General features: G+C 34.0%; 1 protein-coding gene across 3 annotated transcripts; it reads right to left on the bottom strand.

Annotated features, from left to right (window-relative positions):
- Positions 1 to 3,134: 3,134 nt before the first annotated feature.
- On the bottom strand, positions 3,135 to 18,655 carry LOC132626408 (protein TIC 62, chloroplastic). 3 transcript variants are annotated; one of them, XM_060341268.1, is made up of 10 exons: positions 18,359 to 18,653; positions 12,013 to 12,125; positions 11,822 to 11,875; positions 11,633 to 11,717; positions 10,962 to 11,067; positions 6,983 to 7,069; positions 6,585 to 6,682; positions 5,576 to 5,685; positions 4,685 to 4,824; positions 3,135 to 3,486 (listed from the first exon to the last, which is right to left on the bottom strand). In XM_060341268.1, exons 1-9 carry the CDS (start codon positions 18,606 to 18,608, stop codon positions 4,759 to 4,761), a joined length of 969 nt encoding a protein of 322 aa, XP_060197251.1. In that variant the 5' UTR covers positions 18,609 to 18,653; the 3' UTR covers positions 3,135 to 3,486; positions 4,685 to 4,758. The 3 variants fall into 3 exon arrangements, with proteins under 3 accessions (XP_060197251.1, XP_060197253.1, XP_060197254.1); XM_060341270.1 differs by having other exon boundaries at positions 4,697 to 4,824; XM_060341271.1 differs by lacking the exons at positions 3,135 to 3,486; positions 5,576 to 5,685 and having other exon boundaries at positions 4,743 to 4,824; positions 18,359 to 18,655.
- Positions 18,656 to 18,896: the final 241 nt, after the last annotated feature.

Here is an 18,896-nt window from a genome sequence, read left to right as displayed (position 1 = left end):
ATATGCGTGGCGAGTATGACAGACTGCAACTTTTGCAATATTGGACAAGTCGCGTTTGGCACATATTCTAGAGTTTGGCACAATGACCTTGGGAAAGTAGCTAACCTTTGGCACAATGCTGACTCTTTCGGGGTTCGACTAAATTCAGTAGCTTTTGCTTAACTAGTTTATTAAATATGTACAATTATTACAACTTGAAGTTGTTCTAAAATCCAGAATCCTTAAAGTTGAATCCCTAGCCCTAACTCCTTCTCTATCTTCTACTAGTTTATGGTGGGATAGATATGATCCCTCAATTCTTAATTAAAGATCGGATTCGAGTCCTGCATATAAAATAAATCCTAGTAAGGGAGTGCTTCCCCCTTTAATGGGTCTCACATGGCTTGAATCCGAGTTAGTCGAGGCTCCATATATTGCGGTGAAATTTTCGTTGGTTAACTACGTTGTTCCTTTTCAGGACAACCGTTTAGTAAATAACTTTTTTATATTTCTCTTGCAACTTAAGGACCTTTTTGCACCGCGGTCTAATAAAGATTCCTTTCTAGCAAATTAAAAAACTTATGAGAAAATGTTAAACCGCAATCTAAATTTTGCAAGTTATTGCAAACATTAGACAACAATCTTTTTTTTTTCTATAAGATTGAACAATATATGAGCAAACATTAGATTCATGTCGTCTAACGATGTCCAAAAGGCTAATTTCATAAGAGCTATATTTACACAACTATTAAAAATAAGAATAAAACCTAAAAGTGGCTTAAAAAAATGATATTTGTGTAAATGAACCTTCTAATACGGATATAAAACACTGAGTGGAACCATAAGAAACTAGCTTCAACCAGAACATTAATTTTCAGCTAAACTTGCAGCCAACAACCTTGACCTCAATTTCTCCTTTCTAGCCACTCTATTTATTTAAGCTCCAGACCAAAAGCCTCAGTTGCAACTGAATTATCATACAATATTTTATTTTATTTTTTGCTTTCCATCTGAATCATCTGCAAAATTATGGCTAGTGATCTGCAAAAATCATTCGTAGAAGAACGTGCCGGAGCAGAAATTACATATGGAGCTGAAGAATGCCACCGCCGTATTACAGAGCTCTTGCAAGACGTCGGATTTCCCAAAGGGGTGCTTCCTCCTAAAGACCTTGAAGAATTTGGCTATGTGCGCAAAACTGGATTTGCATGGATGAAACAAAAGGCTCCGTACGAGAATTATTTTTCTTCAATTAAAATGCTCGTACGCTATGAGACTGAGGTCACTGCATACGTGGAGAAAGGTAGTGTTGAAGTTATGTGACTATCTCATTTAAAGTTTAAATTGTTAGAAGACACGTTTTTAATTATTTAATCATATTATATCTGTACAGGTAGGATGAAAAAAATAAGTGTGTGTTAAGGGTAAGCAGCTGATTCTTTGGGTGCCTGCGGCTGAGATGAGCATTGGTTCTGATCGAAACAAATTACATTTTAAGACTCCTTTGGGAATTGGAAAGTCTTATCCCATTACTGCTTTTATGACTGATGAGGAAAAGGAGAAAGCCAATCAATGAGTAGTGCATCATATTTGCACTTGTAATGCATGTACAATATCAACTATTGAGGGTCGGATCTACCATAAAAAGTACGGTTCAGCAGAATCCAAACCTTATATTGTATTAATAAATTCACTGAATATGCATATGTAATAAATTTTAAAGCCTAGATATGCCTTTGATTTTCACTCACTATATTTGTTAGAAGCTAATTAATTTGCTTTTATCAATTTCTTGCACAAAAGCATGCTAGTGCTAGTTAGTTAAAGAAAAAAACGATCATCGTGAATTGAGTAATTATTCATTTGTTTTTGCTTTCATCGCATTAGTTATCAAAATGGCTGTCCTCTACAGCTGGTTATTGTATTTTTATGGTATGACGATTTGGAAGCATGCATGATGCAGCATCACATTTCTTTGCGTACAATACTCCTGCCCTTAATGTTTTTGACCAAAATAGTTCATAAGTTCTAAGTATTTATTTTTCTATATTCAATCTCTGTCAATTTAAATTAGTTCATCATATCCCCTAGTTACTTTCTTCATTTCCCACTTTTATTATCACTTTGGTACCGGCAGAGGCAATTACCATGTCATTAACCGATTCAATACTACCTTTTTTTATGATCTTGCTGGAGGGGAAGACCCTATATTATACCAGCATCTCTTATGGTTCTTCGGTCTAACTAGAGGTGTATATTTAATCATGGAAATGCCATGTCAGACAAATTATACGTTACCTTGCTTTCCATTCTCTCCACAACCCAGAAGAGATCATAATTTGATCTTTAGACTAGGAATCATCAATGATGAGGGTATATCCTCAACAGTTCAAAAATATACCAAATTTGTAAATGAGTACTCTCTCCTTCCCAATTTATGTGAAGTTTGATTAGGCACGGAGACAAGACTTTTGAAACTTGTGGTCTAACATTAGCAATAGATATTTTAGTGATTGTAAATCATTTCCCTAAGGGTAAAAGGAAAAGTTTTTAAGTTAAATTATTTCTAAATATATAAATGTATCATTCTTTTTGGAACTTCACATTAATTCGGACAGGGAGTAATATTTACCCTAGGTCGGGATCTTTGTAACTGCTATGAATTCCACAGAATTCACTATAATGCATATATTTTATTTCGTTGTGGATTTTATTATCAAGACGGATCTCCCTTTAGATAGCAATAAGCTTGGAAATGCATTTATCCATGTCCACTGACAAATTGATAAAACATGTCATCAAAATGAGACATCTAATGTAAACTTAGGTGTTCTCCATCTACTCTTCCTTAATGAACTCTTAATTCAGTGGGCAAGAGCTTTTTCCATACCGTAATTAAATTGTCTTGCTCTTAGCTTGGGTTCTTACTTAACTAGACATACTTTGTTTGCTATTGGCTGAATGATATTTTGTTGGGTGAGACCGAAAGACAAGCGGGTACAACCATGCATACTAGTTCTTGACCCTGTCTCCTGAGCAAAACTTGAGTTAGCGACTCTTGAATGTTGTCGGGTTAGACAAAAAGGTCGGGGGATAGAGGGGCTGAGAAATGGGCATAACTGGGAATTGCATTATCTTCATGCCAAGCAGTGAGCTAAGAAAACTTGTCATCAGATAAGTCATCTAAAGTAGAGCAAATGTTACAAAGGGGTTAAAATGTAGACACACCATTTTTTTGGTTCTTTTAGTGGATGCTTACCACATTTTTTTTGGTAAACTAATAACATTTCTTATGCAAATATACAACATAAAATCTGAGAGATCTTAAACTTTGCAAAAGATTTTATACAAGGAATCTAACTTACAAAATAGGTACATCCTTATATGCTTTTTACATGACAGAACCAGAAAACAGCAGCAAGGATCATCAATCTTTGCTCTGTAGGCATTCTTGGCTTCTAGACTCGTTCTTACTGTACGCTATCTACTACTTACAAATACTCTCACCTGTTGAAAAGAGAGCACCAAAGCTGTTCAGGCAGTGGTTTGACATCACAAAATTCGACATTTGCATAACAAACCAATTTTACATTGCAGAAGATGCACACAAAGCTGTGTCATGTATGTTAGCTTGGTTAAAATGTGTCCATAAAGGTAATAATTGGATTCAAACCCTGATAATGGAGTACCTCTTGGTAAGGAACGTTTTATCTCCTTAATGGACTTGCCTAACGTGGATTTGAACTAGTAATGTTAGAGGGTTTTGGATAAGAAAATATCTAAAGTAAGAACTTTTGTGTGGTTTGCGAGCTATTGCACAGGAGCTGAGTTTACCCTGTGCGCACCCAAAGGGTAGCGGCTACGGGTTCCCATGTCATCAAAAAAAAAATATATCTAAAGTAAGAAAAGCACTACAATGAAGTTCCTCATCTCCTGGTGTCTAGGTAATTACTGTAACACTTTCCTCATTTGGACTTCACTCTTCACTTTTAAAGCTTAGAGAGGAAATAGAGACTTTTAATATCTATAATGTGTACAAACAAAAGCTTAACATAGAAAAAGGAAGGCGTTAACTGCAATTTGTCCCTGTATTGTTGATAAAGTCTAATTTCAGTTCTCTCAATATATAATTAAGCATGTATAACCTACAATTTTGTAAGAAATACACTTTTGTTCAAATATTTAACAGTTTTTCAGTTCTTAAACCAAATGATCACTACTATTCATTTATGCTAAGATAAAGTGATTTGGTACTATTGCTCCTTATTTTAGGTTAGAAATACCATAGATTTGTAGATTGGAATGTTCAAAAGCACACAAATCTATCAATTGTCCTTATTGCGTATGAAAAGAACCATAATTCAAATTCATCAACAATTAAAGGGCCAAAATCCCAACAATAAGAAAGATTCAGATTATCTAATCTACTATTGGTCATATAACCATCAAAACTAGAAATTTAGAACATCATAAAAACTGAGGGAGTCTGAAATTTGTTAGAAATTGTTAAAAAGATGATTGTAGATGCTAACAGTAAGAGTCATCAGTAAAAGCAATATGTAAATTCGGATATATGATAACTGTGACTGAAATTAAGTAGAAGGACGAAGAAATATGCGGGTCACTGACAACAATGGGTGACTATCTGCATTGACATTATAACTCATCAAACAAATCATTGCATATAGAATTTTTAGTGACTTACAGTTCAGTGTACCTGTATAGATACATTGAGAGCTTCCTCTGATTATCTGTATACGAAATATAGTTGAATTGCCGTCAATTGTTGTGAGAAGCTTTGAATAACTCCTGCCACTTCAGTGTATCTGTTCCTGGTCCATCACCCTGCATTATTTCATGGTTAAGTGGTAACAAGTAATGATCGGAAAATTTGCTGTCCACAGAACATTTGAAATTGAATGAACGTCGATAACGTTCAAACATAAAACTAAAGTGTTACCATTAGGAGCCCGTTTACATGGGCTTATAGCTTTATTGACTTATAAGCCAAAAGCCATAAGTTAGGAATTCTAGCTTATGACTTATTTTTGTTGTTTTGACTTAAAAACAAGTGCTTAAAAACACTTTTTTATTTTACCCAAATACCATAAAGTGCTTAAAAGCACCTGAAATAGGCCAATCCAAACAGGCTGTAGGTTTTGAATTATGCTATTTTGATTGGTACGGGCATAATTTGAACCTGGCGCAATTGTTTCTTTACTTTGTCTTAAAAAAATTCTAGTTTGCGATCGAGGGCAGCCCAATATGAGATAGGTTGCAGCTATAGCCAGAAAAGAACCTGACTACAATTCCTCCCTATTCCCAGCTCTTCCCCGTTAATTATCTAAAGCCTCGTATAAATCCTCTCTAAGTCCAGTAACTTGGTCATAACTGATTTGCAACACAATGCTCAACTCTCAAAGAGATTACAGCCCGCTTTGTATATGTTCCTCGTTATTACTTTCAATTTCAGATCAATCCCATGTTTAATTCCATCTTGTTCTTTAACAATTCAACGCTACTTTGCAGATAATATAGCATATATTATCAAAGAAGGCTGTAAGTGAGAAATATATTTATAGCTCAAGATAATTACTGGAATAGAGTTTATTTCATAAGTTTGCCCTTCTGTGAAGTCTATGTCCAGCGCCTGTATGCAAGCTTCTGCAACTACAAGCCTACTAACTTCTCCAACAAGTTTATCCCCTAGAAACAGGCAAAAAAAAAATATAGTAAACAATAAATAGGAAAAAACGAAATAAAAATGTCTGGCGAAGGAAGAAAAAGTCAAGTTTCTTTCACACAGATAACACAAAACTATCCTCACATAGCATGAATATTAAGGTTCTCAAATGCTTAGAAGACCCTATAGGTGTAGTAACAAGATTGACTAAAGAAAGCTCTGATTATCATGCTACCCTATGTTTGAAGGTGGAACAGAAAGGAAAATGGTAATTTTCCATTTTTACATTTGGTTTCACAAAAGCAAAGAGGAAAGCAATTAAAGAGGAAATGGTTATCACAGAAATCCAATAATTTCTTGAGGGAAAAATCTAGAGATAATTTGAGAATACGGAAATCTTGATGCATTTTAAGCTTAAGAAGTTTGATGTCGAGAAAAAATCAGCTGCCAATAACAAGTCTTTTGAAATTGAGTGTGCATGGATTGGCAGTTTGTCATATAGATTAGTCTTTCAACTATTTACCTATCTAAACAAGTTCTTATTGTGTCCCATTTAGACTCATGGAGATAAAACATAAAGTTAGAATCTTCAAAAATTTACTTCATCTTGAGAACACCTTTTTTTTTTTTTTTTTTTTTGAGTTTTGAATTGACAACCGCGATTTGTGAAATGTGTTCACTGGGTATGTTGTTGTTGCTGTTGTTGATTTGTGAAATGTGTGTTAGTTCTCATTATTTTCCAGAAGCATATCAAACATCTTTGGGTTGTCAAGAGTAAGTCCAACGCAACAAGGATGGAGGGAAATAACACTGTAATTTGTCAACCAAATCTGCAGCATATGGGAACCTAATGAGACACTTGAAAAGATAGTCCCCTCAGCTCATTACATGTTACTTACATGAGAACTAAAAGATTAGATACCTTGACCTATTAAAACTGCACGCCGTTCGCCAGCTGTAGCTTGTAACAGTGTGTTCAAATCATATGATGTGTATGGTCCGTCTGTTAATCTACCAGGTCTGTATTACAAACTGATGAATAAGCCAAAGTAGCACCTTTTCGAAATTTAAGTAACAGAAAAAATATGAGATATTAACATGTAGGTTTAACTTAAATAACTGACAACGTAAACCCATCAGTGTAATTTCATCTGTCGCAGCAGGTTGCCTACCCTATTTCTGGGTAACTAGTTCTACTTATTATAGGTAGTTACTTGTGGTCATCTTTACATGACCTGATAGTGTAAAAGTTCTTTTGCATTATAGAAGTTAAAACTCTTAACATGTAGCCAGTAGAACAGACCAAAATAGTTTGACTACCTGATAATGGTGAATGGAAGACCAGAATTGCGAACAAAATCCTCCCCCATCTTCTTATACTTGAGAACACCAAAAAGGTTCATGATGCTACAAAACAAAAGTTGGAAACAACATTATGAGTAGGGGTGTTCATGGTTCGGTTTGGGTCGGTTATTGATTAAAACCATAACCAAACCAATTTAATCTATTTTTAAATGTCTAAAACCATAACCAAACCAAATAAAATAATAACCACCGGTTTGATTATTGTCGGTTTGGTTGGATGTTTTGGTTTATGACTAGTAGCCATGAGACTTATCAGTAAAACATTAAAAAGTTAAAAAAGACATGTCTTTTTTTTGTTCAAACCATAACCTTTATTTATCGTTTAAGGTGGAACATACATCATAGAAATATTTTCACTATTAGTGATAGTGTTATACTCAAGTTACCCAAAGTTGCTAAACTATTACATATAGAGCTAAAAACTAACTAAGTAGTGGCTGCACCATTTTTGTCATCTTAATAGACATACCTAGAAATAAAGTAGAGTATAGGAGCTTTTAGTTGTTGTTACAAACATACATATTAATTAAACATAAAGACTACCTAAAATTAAAATTAAAATATATGAAATAAAAAAACTTTGTGTAATGATCCCAAACTTTGGGGCAATACTTGCATTTTGTCCTCAATTCTCCCATTTTATTAAAAACACTTTGTGTAATGATCCCAAACTTCAGATGTTTTTCTATCATTATCCCCAGGGCTACGGTCTCGACTACAAAGAAATGTTCTTTTCTGCTTTTAGGAGGATTACCCACGGAAGAAGTACTAGGGCATTACAATGTGCTTGAGTTGCAGCAAATGCTGATGTTACTGAAGTATCTTCTATAGGAACCTCCAAATCTACAACCTCTGTCCTTTTCATATAAAAAATATTAGAAGTTTAGGACCCATTCAGACAAGAAAAAAAAAAGGTATAAATTCGGGAGAAAAAGAAGAAACAACCTAAAATCAAATGGCTGACAAAGAAAGGCTAAAAATTTAAGTTAAAGACATTAGACTCTAACGTGAGTTTCTGTTAATAGGCGGGCATTTCGCAGAATTGCCCTTCTTTTGGGGTGGTCTTTAAATTTTGCCCCTCATATTTGAAATCTTTAAGTTTTGCCCTTCGGCTAAACCCCATGGGTTCCAGGTTCGAATCCCCACACAGTCAAAAATTTTAAAAAAAATTCGCAAAGCAGAGTTTAAATTCGCTATGCCCCCACCGGCATACACTTGTGAAGGAATTACCAAAGTTATGCTGGACCCGGCATACTTATGCCTTATGGGCAGACTTGGCATAAGTATGCTGGGTCCGACATAACTTTGGTAATTCCTTCAGAAGTTTATGCCGAATCCGGCATAAAAGTTTGCCCATTAAAAGTATGCCCCTAACGGCATAAACTTGTTAAGGAATTACCAAACTTATATCGGTCCCTGCATACTTATGCCTTATGGGCAGACTTGGCATAAGTATGCCTGGTCCAGCATAACTTTGGTAATTCCTTCACAAGTTTATGCGTGGTCCGGCATAAAAGTTTGCCCATTAAAAGTATGCTCCCACCGGATGAGGGTACCTAGGAAGAATTTCATTGTCCTCCTTCCAATATTATTACAGAACTAAAAGGCTTCATGGTAAAAACTTTGTGCGTGGCCTCTTCCACTCATCGTCATGCAAATGCTGACAACAATTATCATAGTGCTAATACTCATGAAAAACTAGGCTTAGATATAATGAAACAAAATCACGACAACTACTCTTTTCTAACACTACCCCATAATATATTAACAAGAGCAGTTATAATATATCCAATATAGGAAATGTAGCAAAGAAAGTCTTTAGGTCACATTGACACAAAAACCACTTGAATTTTAATAGAGAATTTTGATGTCACTAGAAATCTGTAAAAAGTTGACATGAGATCTCAAAGTTATGCCAGATCCGGCATAAACTTATAAAGAAATTACCAAAGTTATGCCGGACTCGACATACTTATGCCAAGTCTACCCATAAGGCATGAGTATGACGGGTCCGACATAACTTTGATAATTCTTTCATAAGTTTATGCCGGGTCCGGCATATACGCGACCCAAACCTTGCCTTCCAATTTTCTTTTTTAATTTATGCTTGAGCGGGGATTCGAACTCACAACTTCATGATTTCTGCGTGAACGCTCAGTGTTGCAATGCGAAAGGCAAAAATTAAAGACCAGCAATACGAGGGGCATAATTTAAAGACCATAAATATGAGGGGCAAAATTTAAAGACCACCCCAAAAGAAGGGCAATTCGCGCAAAAAAATGTTAATAGGCTTACACTTAACACTTAAAGAATTAAAAGACTTAAAGACATGGGCTTGGACATATTCTTAAAAACATGGGCCTTAAACAATCATGTGAAATAAGTAGACCAAAAATCAAATTAATAATTAAAAGGTATAAAATATTTATAATTATTTATGAAAAACTAATATTATACATATAAATAATTATAAAATTTATGTATATAATTTATCGGTTTGGTTCGGTTATTTATTCGGTTATTTTTTAATATAACCATAACCAAACCAAATATTATCGGTTTTTAAAATTTAAAACCAAATCAAACCAAACCAAACCAAATGTCGGTTTTTTTATTCGGTTTGGTGAAATTTTCGGTTTGGTTGAACAGCCCTAATTATGAGAGAGGAAAAGCACAAAGAATCTACTTCATTCCTAAGGATGGAGATAATTATGGATCTCTGGTCTCATTTTGCTTCTCAAGGAGCAAAAGTAGTCACTTTGGACGCCTATACTAGGGAAAAAATTAAACATGTGAAACTGGTAATGTTTCTGAAAGGCGTATTCTAGCTTGACATCCATAAGTTCACCTATACTTCATCATTCCTTCTGATGATGCAAACTCAGTTCATCACAAGAATTCATCATCTTCTCATTCTCTCTGTGATGCACACATAAGCCAGGATATCTAAGTCGTAGAAGTCAGCGAACAGTTATGTTGGAGACGTACTAGTGTAAAGAGTTTACGCAGTAGAGAAGCCCATTTGCTGTAAGGGTGCAACATCTAATAGATGCTAAATATTGATATACTACTAAAAGTTTATACATATTAAACAATTCTGGACGCTAAACCGGAAAAATGCTATACATAATAAAATAAAAGGAACACAAAAGTTAACATTGATGGAAGACGTTGCAAAAAAGAAAAAGAAAAAAAAAAGGATGAGCCAAAAAGAGCTGTAGAAGTGGTCTTAGAAGCATTAGTCAAGTTTAACAGCAAATGGTAAAGAGAACCTCCTTTTTTTTGAAGGAAGTAATCACAACAGATTCAAGGTGGATTGAACCAAAATGTGGAAATTATACTCTATTCAGGAAAAAAAAAACAATCACAAAACTTTTGAGAACAACACAACAAATTCAGAAATCACCAATTCTTATACAAGTCAGACATATTTATAAATCTTGATATCCATCAGTTATTTTTGCAATATGTTAAAAAGATTTGAAGAAGTGTTCCATGAAGCAGTAGCCAGAATATGTTAGTTAGACAGCCCGGTACACAAAGCATCCCGGTTAGCAGGGTCCGGGGAAGGGTCGCACCCCAAGGGTGTGATGTAGACAGTCTACCCTAATGAAAGCATTAGCGGCTGCTTCCACTACTGCTTAACCAGAACCTTTGCAGCAACCTCTCAAGTTAAATAAAATAAAATTTTAATCCTAAACTGACACCACTAGAATACAAGTACATTTAATTTGAATTCCACAACAAGTAGTATTCGAAAAGCTAATCTGGATTCTTAGTTAGAAAAGAAGTTAGCAGTGCCCAATCATTACTCCATGTTCCTGTTTTTCAGATGCATACACCAAAGGAAACATCAACAAGAAAAAAACATCAACAAGAAATATATATGAATTGATAATCATTTGAGAAGCTCTAAATATAAGCGGCATTTTACCTCCAAGGCATCTCATTGAACTTTGTGACTCCAATTGATGAAACAAGAACAATTCGTTTTAGCGACTTCGGCAATGCTGACACAAGGTTTCTCACACCATCCCAATCTACACAAAAAAATGCATATGTCATTGAGAAGACTACTGGCACAGAAACATAGAAATTAGCTTCTAATGATAGAAAAGTACTGAAGAATTCATCGAAATTGCTTTCAGTTTTATCAGATATAGAAAAGACACAACAAGGACAAAGAGAACAACATAAAGCATGTTAATGAACTTACTAAAGAAACACAGTCACAGTGCAGTGCTTATACAACGTACAGGAAACTCATAGGTATACTGTGAAGTTGATAATACTGTGATCCATGTAAGTAATTATAGAGTACCGGACAGCAATTACATAGATAAAGATGAACATGACTTTCCTATCACTTCCGAGAACACATATCAAATATATAAAGTAAATAGTGCATAGCAAAAGTTTTCAGTGGCTAAGAAAACAAAATAGCAAGAATGGATTACTATCTTTGGGTTCCTTCTCATTTTTCCTATAGTCATACTCAACCTGTTCCCAGCAGTTCATCATTTTACATATTGCTTAATGAAACATTCTGACATAGTTATATAAACCACCACATAAATATAGACATCCCACTAGAAAGAGTCTAACCTACTCTTTCTGGAGTGTTATCTCCATCCCACCGCCAAGATGGAAAAGCAGTGGTTCCAGTGCAGCAAATAACATGAGTTACACCCTGAAAGGTCAGTTGCGCACAGCCCAGCAGGAATTTGAGAAAGTAATTAAGCCATTAAACTTTTCAGGGAAGTCGAAGAACGGTTATAGATGTGATGAACAAACCTCAAATACAGATGGATCTACACCCATAGGACTTCGAGTGTCACCTTGCCATACCTGTCAAGTTTGGAAACATTATAAAGTTTGAGAAACCTCTTTAAACAAAGAATATACTTTTCCCAGCTAATTGGGGCCGCAGCCCAGCAGCGAGGGTGGATAATTTTGGCACAGCCACACATAAGAATGAGACAAACCTGCAGCTTTTCCTCATCGTGCTCACCAAATAGAGTAGTTGCTTTCTCAGGGTCTCGAAGAATGAGACGCAGTTTGACATTCCGATTGAGCAATGATGCTACAACTATTTGTCCTGCATCATTCAGAAAATATAAAAAGTTAAGTGAATCTTGACCATGAAAAAATTATCTCAATACAAACATATCCAGCCTAAATTGTTTGACACATTATACTTTTTGAGCAGATAAAAGAAGTTCTGACTTAACTGGATATACAAAGCACTTTATTATGGATTATACTCATTATTTCTTCATTATGTAGTACGATGCTACCATCTAATAACATCACTACACAGTCTATTCAGAGATGACAATTTATAACTAATACATCTGTCATCCCATTTTGATATATATAGTAAATCCCCCCTCCCCCAAGGTCAGAGAGTGAATAGTGGCTTTTCCACTTTTTCTCTTTGGTGACTCGAACCCTCGACCTCAGGGTTGGAGGTGATTGTCTATTTCCGCTAAGCTATCCTTCATGAATCCATATTTTTCATCTCATAGAGTCATCGAAACCTACAACTTTGATATTTATGCAAGAATAGTATACTATAACCTAAAAATCAACGCCTTTCCCTCATCGGAAAAGCAAAGGTACTAATTCAATTCCAAGGTAGAAAGAACTTGAGAAACTATACCCTGACCCCCTATTTTCTATAATGTAAAACGGAATAATTGTTTAATTATTTCACCTGCAAAGCTTTCAAGAAATTCAGGAACTGAGATAATAAGATATGACCTTAAAATTCCCTCTTTATTTCCCTCCCATTCTGTATTACCAAAGATCTTTCGAAATCTATACTGATATTTGCTCATGAGCAGAAAGAGTTTGGTCAATGATTCAAGAAAATACAGAACAAAGAGCATTGATATTTCTGACAAAGAGGAAAGAGAAATGAAAATCACAAGAAAAGCAGTGGAGATCTCCATTTTAGTTTTAAAAAAGAGTGCATTATCTCGAAAGAATTAGCGGTAAGTGAAGTAAACATCACGTCTAAGATTAACACTTCTGTAGGCCATACTAACCGTATTCCATGGTATGCATAAAACAAATTACAGGATACTGTGCAAGAAATGAATTTATAACTCTAGAAATTTGTTCCAATGGAATATTAGATATGATGATGAGAAATCCAAAATAAAGTACAAAAGAAACCAAAATCAAATAAATAGTAAAATCAAAATCTAAAACATGCAGAAGCCAACACTAAGTTCTCCAAAGGGAATGTATAAGAACAAAATGTATATGATGAATGAAATATGACAGATTCTGTTAGCTTACTACAGCTTTGAATATGACTGCAAAGAGATGATTTTGTATCGTCCAGCACTCTCTCTCTCTTTTATAAATTGTCCACACAGACTTAGAGCTAGGCTTTTGACTAATGAAAGCATTTTTGATTGTTGATCGAAAAATTCTTCAAAGAGAAGATACTCCATTTTCATACACACACACAAAATATGGCAGAATATCACATGTCCATAGTACATGCAAATGCGCACATATATGTATGTTAATTAAGATATTAATCAGAGCTCAGTTTGCAAAATTTATATTTAGAACAAAAAGGTTCCCATTTTAAGCTACTATATTTCCAACTAATGTAGAATCTTTACTTCTACCTGGTCGGGTCAAGGATCGTGTAGAGAGATAACAAATACCCTAACCAGAAGATGTTAAGGTACGACCTTTTTTTAGGTTCGAGTAATCATTCAGTCTATACATGATCAAATACATCCCTTCTCATTTTCATCAGCGAAACCTGTCAAATGTCAATTACAATTTTCATTTGATTGGTGTGCAGTCCAACTTGTAATCTATGGAAGCATCGAGTACTTGCTACCTCCCACTACCAAAAGCACCGGGAGACTTTGAAGCTGGTTGCCTGAATGGTCACTCAACTAATAGTAATTGGCCACAAAGTCACTTATCTAGGCAAAGTTAGATGACTTTTGGACGACAAAAGAAAGATAAGTGAATTTGAAAGCCAATTACAATAAGTTGAGTGACCATTCAGGCAACCAACTCCTAACTTTCTCCACGAAGGCGTAGGCTAATAGGAAGAAAATTTACCTAGTCTTGCATCTGCTAGGATTTATACCTTGATTTTGTAAGGTTGTTACTCAAACCGAACCCTGGAAAAGGACCACGGAATGTCCATATGGTCGTCGCAACCCTCATTTTTAGTAGAGGGTCATAAGAAAAAGCAACTTTATTTGATCAAGGGCGGGGCGGGCCAGCAAGTATCCCAGTACTCACTAAACCCGGAGGTAACTACAACAAGCAAAGATCTTATCACATTGATCGTAGTGTAAAAGAACCGGTTCAAAATAAGTGTCTAGTTAGTCTTTTGCACACCCTTAAAAAAATATCAACTCCAAGAAAACAATAGGTACTTTGACTAAACAATCTTTAATTAAATACTAACTAGTAATTAATATAGTTTCTTGATTACATAAAAAACTCACTTGTCTAAATATGGGTAAATACGAAAGAAAATAATTAATCCCTTCTTGATTATGTAAGTGGACACTTATTATGAATCAAAATAAAAGGCTCGGTGGACACTTATTGTGAACAAGAGGGAGTACCGGTTTTGCCCAAGTTATAAATAACTCATAAGACCTTCCTTTCCATGTCAATAATTGAAAATTTCTCTCAAAATTTACCTCCAAGTATAACTACTGCTAGTGTTACAGAACCATATTCATTTCAAATTTTAACACAACATTCGAATCATACTTATGCATCACAATAAGCTTTCTTACCCAAAATTTTGAGGGTCATTTGCACTTATGTCCCTAATTTGTGATGGTCTTTAATTTTTGCCCCTCGAGTTAATTATTTAGGTGGGTCGGTTCAGGTTAAAATCATATATCATATATATATATAAAAGTAGGTAAAGGGCCGGTGACGTGGCACTCTTTCAAGCCAGCATTTGCCTTTATCTTTTTTGTCCTTTTTTAAAACTTTTTCTCCTGGAAAGATGCAAAAAATGTGTTTCATTGGGACATAAAATGAACAGTCACCTCCTTCCGTTAAAAAGAGACACTAACCCTTTAAATCCCTCAAGACAAAAAATGAACAGTCACTTCCTCTGCTCTAAAAGATACGCTCTTTAAATTTTAAACCGCCGGCCACTTAAATCTCTTTTAATTAGGGCTCTTATATTCATCTTCCTTCCAAGTCTCCTCTTTAGTTTCCTGCATGTAACACCTTCTTCTATTCCTCTTATTCCACTGGTTAATTTCTTCATTTGATCATACATATTTTACATTCTTCCATACCTTTTTCTCTTCCACTTCTTTTTATTACTCGCCCGAGGTTAATCTCCTTCCTCTGATTTAGTGTTTTGTTAATTTCTCTCATGTTTAGTACACGTTTCAGGACAGCAAAATCTGGAGATAAGTACAAAGTGATTAGATTAATCTCAACAATTCTGACAATTTAACCTTCTTTCTTCAGTTTCACTCTTTTACTTTTCATTTTTGGTTCTTTTATTCTAATTGTTGGAAATTTTTAAGTAATATTCTAGAATCTGTTGGAGTGTTTTGTTGAGGAAATTATTACAAGCAGACTTTGGTATATATCACATTGAATACCATTAATCTCTTGACATGGTTATTCTTTTCTTAAACTTTAAACGATTATTTTGCTATGTTATACATTTAACAAAACAATACTACATAGTTTTTCCCTTGATTATTACTAAGACCTTTATATGCTTTTTGATGTTAAAATATGCATCTACAAATTGTGGAAGCAATCTACTCTTAATAAGGACAAGTGCAAGCAAAAGACGTTTTCCTATTTGTATTTGAAGTAAGGCACTTAAATCTTTCTGAGATACCATGAGAATCGAGAGTTCCTTTTTATTAGTATTTTTTTTTTTTTTTTGCTTCTTCTTTCTTCACTGATTTTGCTGAATATAACATTGGTAGCAAGTGTTTAAGAGGAGGCGTAAACCTCTCTTTCCGGTTTAGTTCGTTCTTTGTGCTACGATTTTATTTTTTTATAAATAGTTTTGATATATTTCTCTTTTAAATCTATGATTTGAAATGTCACTGATATTTCTTAAAAATCTTTTGTATAAAGCTCCTAACTTCTACGAGTGGCTATGACATGATTGTCTTTGTTAAACATTCTCTTCTCAGGTTTGCCAGTATACACTTCATCATAGGTCAGTAAAGAGTGAACTTTAATTTGGTGCGACCTTACATCATCATATCTATGTGAATGATTTTTCTTGCCTCCTTTAAGCAAGAAGAAAATTATAAAACATTAAGTTGAACATTAACAAAAAAAAATAAAAAAAAATACCTATATGCATATGACGTGTACTTAAAGTACATTGATAAAAATCATGTTATAAAATTTGTCAAATATATAACCAAACAGATTTATTTTTCTTCAGAATCTTTCATTCTTTGTATGTTTTCAAGGGGGAAAAAAACAAAGTTTAAAACCTCAACGTTGAGGTGTATAATTTCCTGGAATACATAAAGTCCAAAGGCTAAAACTTTTATGTATGTTAACATATACTTGAATACATGTTGAATTGAAGTGTGTAAGTCCTTTTTTTCCTCGAATACATAAAGTCCAAAGGCTAAAACTTTTGTCTTAATTTTCATGTTATTTAATTTTACACATATAGTTAAATTTATCTTGTACTATTGATTATTGGAAGGAAAAGGAGTAGACCAAATAGTGAAAAGATGAGAATAAGACTAAGGGGAGATTCGAGAATATGGACAAAGGCGTCCTTATAAAATGGTCACTTGATTTAAATTTATTCTACAAAAATCTATTTAATTATGACATCTTCACCACATTTAAGATGTTGACTTTTTTTACTTTGGATACTTAAATGGCTTAATTTTACTCCATATAATTGATTTTTATGTAACCAAAAAAATATAAGTAATTGTTAATTTTTCTTCCATCCATAACTAAAATGGACATCTCTTACAAAGATGCTTCAGTTACAATTAATGTTATTAATGTATTTCAAATTTACTAATTAAAGAAAAATACTTTTCCTCTTCTCCCTTTTCTCAGATTTTCTGTATTTCTTACTAAATTTTACAAATATGTTCATCCCATTTCTAACTTCCCTTTATTGCTTTTCTGTCACGGCTAACATTCATGTCCACATGGATATTTTCTTGACGCAATTCGAATTGATGCCTTTGTGTATTTAAACATCATGAGAATTTTCAAGAAACTTTGATGGACTATAAAAAATTACTCCGTATTACTTTAGTTATTGGAGTGAGAAGAGTATTATTTTTGTAGTGTGCCTTTATTTTTCTCTTTTTATTTTGTTAATCGACGATTTTCGTAAGTTTTATATCAAACTTATTCCCCCAAAGAGATTTGAAACTTACATACGTGTGGTATATTCTTATTCGCTATTTCTTTCCCTTTTCTCCTCATATTCCTTCTTTTTAAGTGAAACCAAAAATTTTATGCTTTAACAATATCTTAGTTATGTTTTTTGTGCATTTATTATACGATACAAGCTTTATTCCCTTGATGCAAACAAATATTTTTAGTTAAATATAGGGATTAATGTTTGTACCTTCATTTTACTTATCTACATCAGTTGTTTTTTTGTATTTTCATTTTTCTTCCATTAAATTTATGTTTTTTGTATTTTTAAGAAAGAAATTTCACGACCGCGCAAAGCGCGGGTAACTACACTAGTTGTGTAATATAAGTGAAATTGGGTAATTTTAATCGATTTGCGGGAATCGTCCAAATGAGGAGTATTTTTGTTAACTTTTATAATGGCAGGGGCACGAATAACCCCAACTTGTAACGGATGACAAATTTAACTAATAAATGAAAATAGATGGGTATTTTTTACTCTTTTCCCTTTATGTTTTTGCATCATACTCCCTCCGTCCCATACTAGTTGTTCACGTTACTATAAATATCCGTCCCAAAATACTTGTCCATTTATAAAATCAAGATAGAAAGTAATTAAATTTTTCCTATTTGTCCTTAACATTAATAATATTTTTTTAAAGTAACTAATATTGATTAGAGTGTAATTAATTGAAGAGAGATAAGGGTAATATAGTAAAAATACACTTTTTATTTATGAGTTCTAAAAGGGTGTAAAGAGTAAAGTGGACAAGTAATATGGGAACGAGAGAATAACATGTCCCACAAGTTATACCCCGCACTCTTAAAGAAGTTATGTCCCATCAGGCATAAGTTGGATTTTGAAGGGCAAACCGTGCAATTTGTTGAAACGGGGGTCATTTTTGAAAGTAAAAGAGAGAGGGAAACGAAAAATACCAACACCACCGGAGCCACCAACAACAAGAACAGTTTTCAAAGAATTAATCGACGACGGTGAAGGAGGAGCAGTTTGGGATTCTTCAGTCAATGCAGCTAAAACTGGTATACATCTTTGAGAATAATTTGCTTTGAGCTTCGATGAGAAAATCCTACAAGAAGGAAAGTGCTGTAAAAGAGGAAAGTTTTGAGTTTTTTGAGTGGAAATTGGAAGGTTCCAAAAAGGAGAAACTGAGATTTTGGAAGCCATTGATGAAAAAGAAGAAGAAAATGATAAGTGCGGGGAGGTGAAGAAGGATTGACAGTTTTTTGTGGTGGTGGTTATGTTTTGAAATTGTGTTTTTACCAAAATGTCCTTGAAATTGGAAATATCCTACTCATTAGGGGTCTTTACGAAAATGAATATAGGCATGTGATCATGATTCTATGTATACACGAGCGATTCTGACATAATACAGAGGCGATTTGTTATATTTTGTGAGGGTTATTTAATTAATTCACCCGAAAATTACTCTAGCTCTATTTTTTAAATTATTGA

This window comes from Lycium barbarum, chromosome 2, assembly GCF_019175385.1.
Source record: "Lycium barbarum isolate Lr01 chromosome 2, ASM1917538v2, whole genome shotgun sequence".
Classification (NCBI taxonomy): domain Eukaryota; kingdom Viridiplantae; phylum Streptophyta; class Magnoliopsida; order Solanales; family Solanaceae; genus Lycium; species Lycium barbarum.
This window is presented reverse-complemented; position numbering and strand designations above follow the sequence as displayed.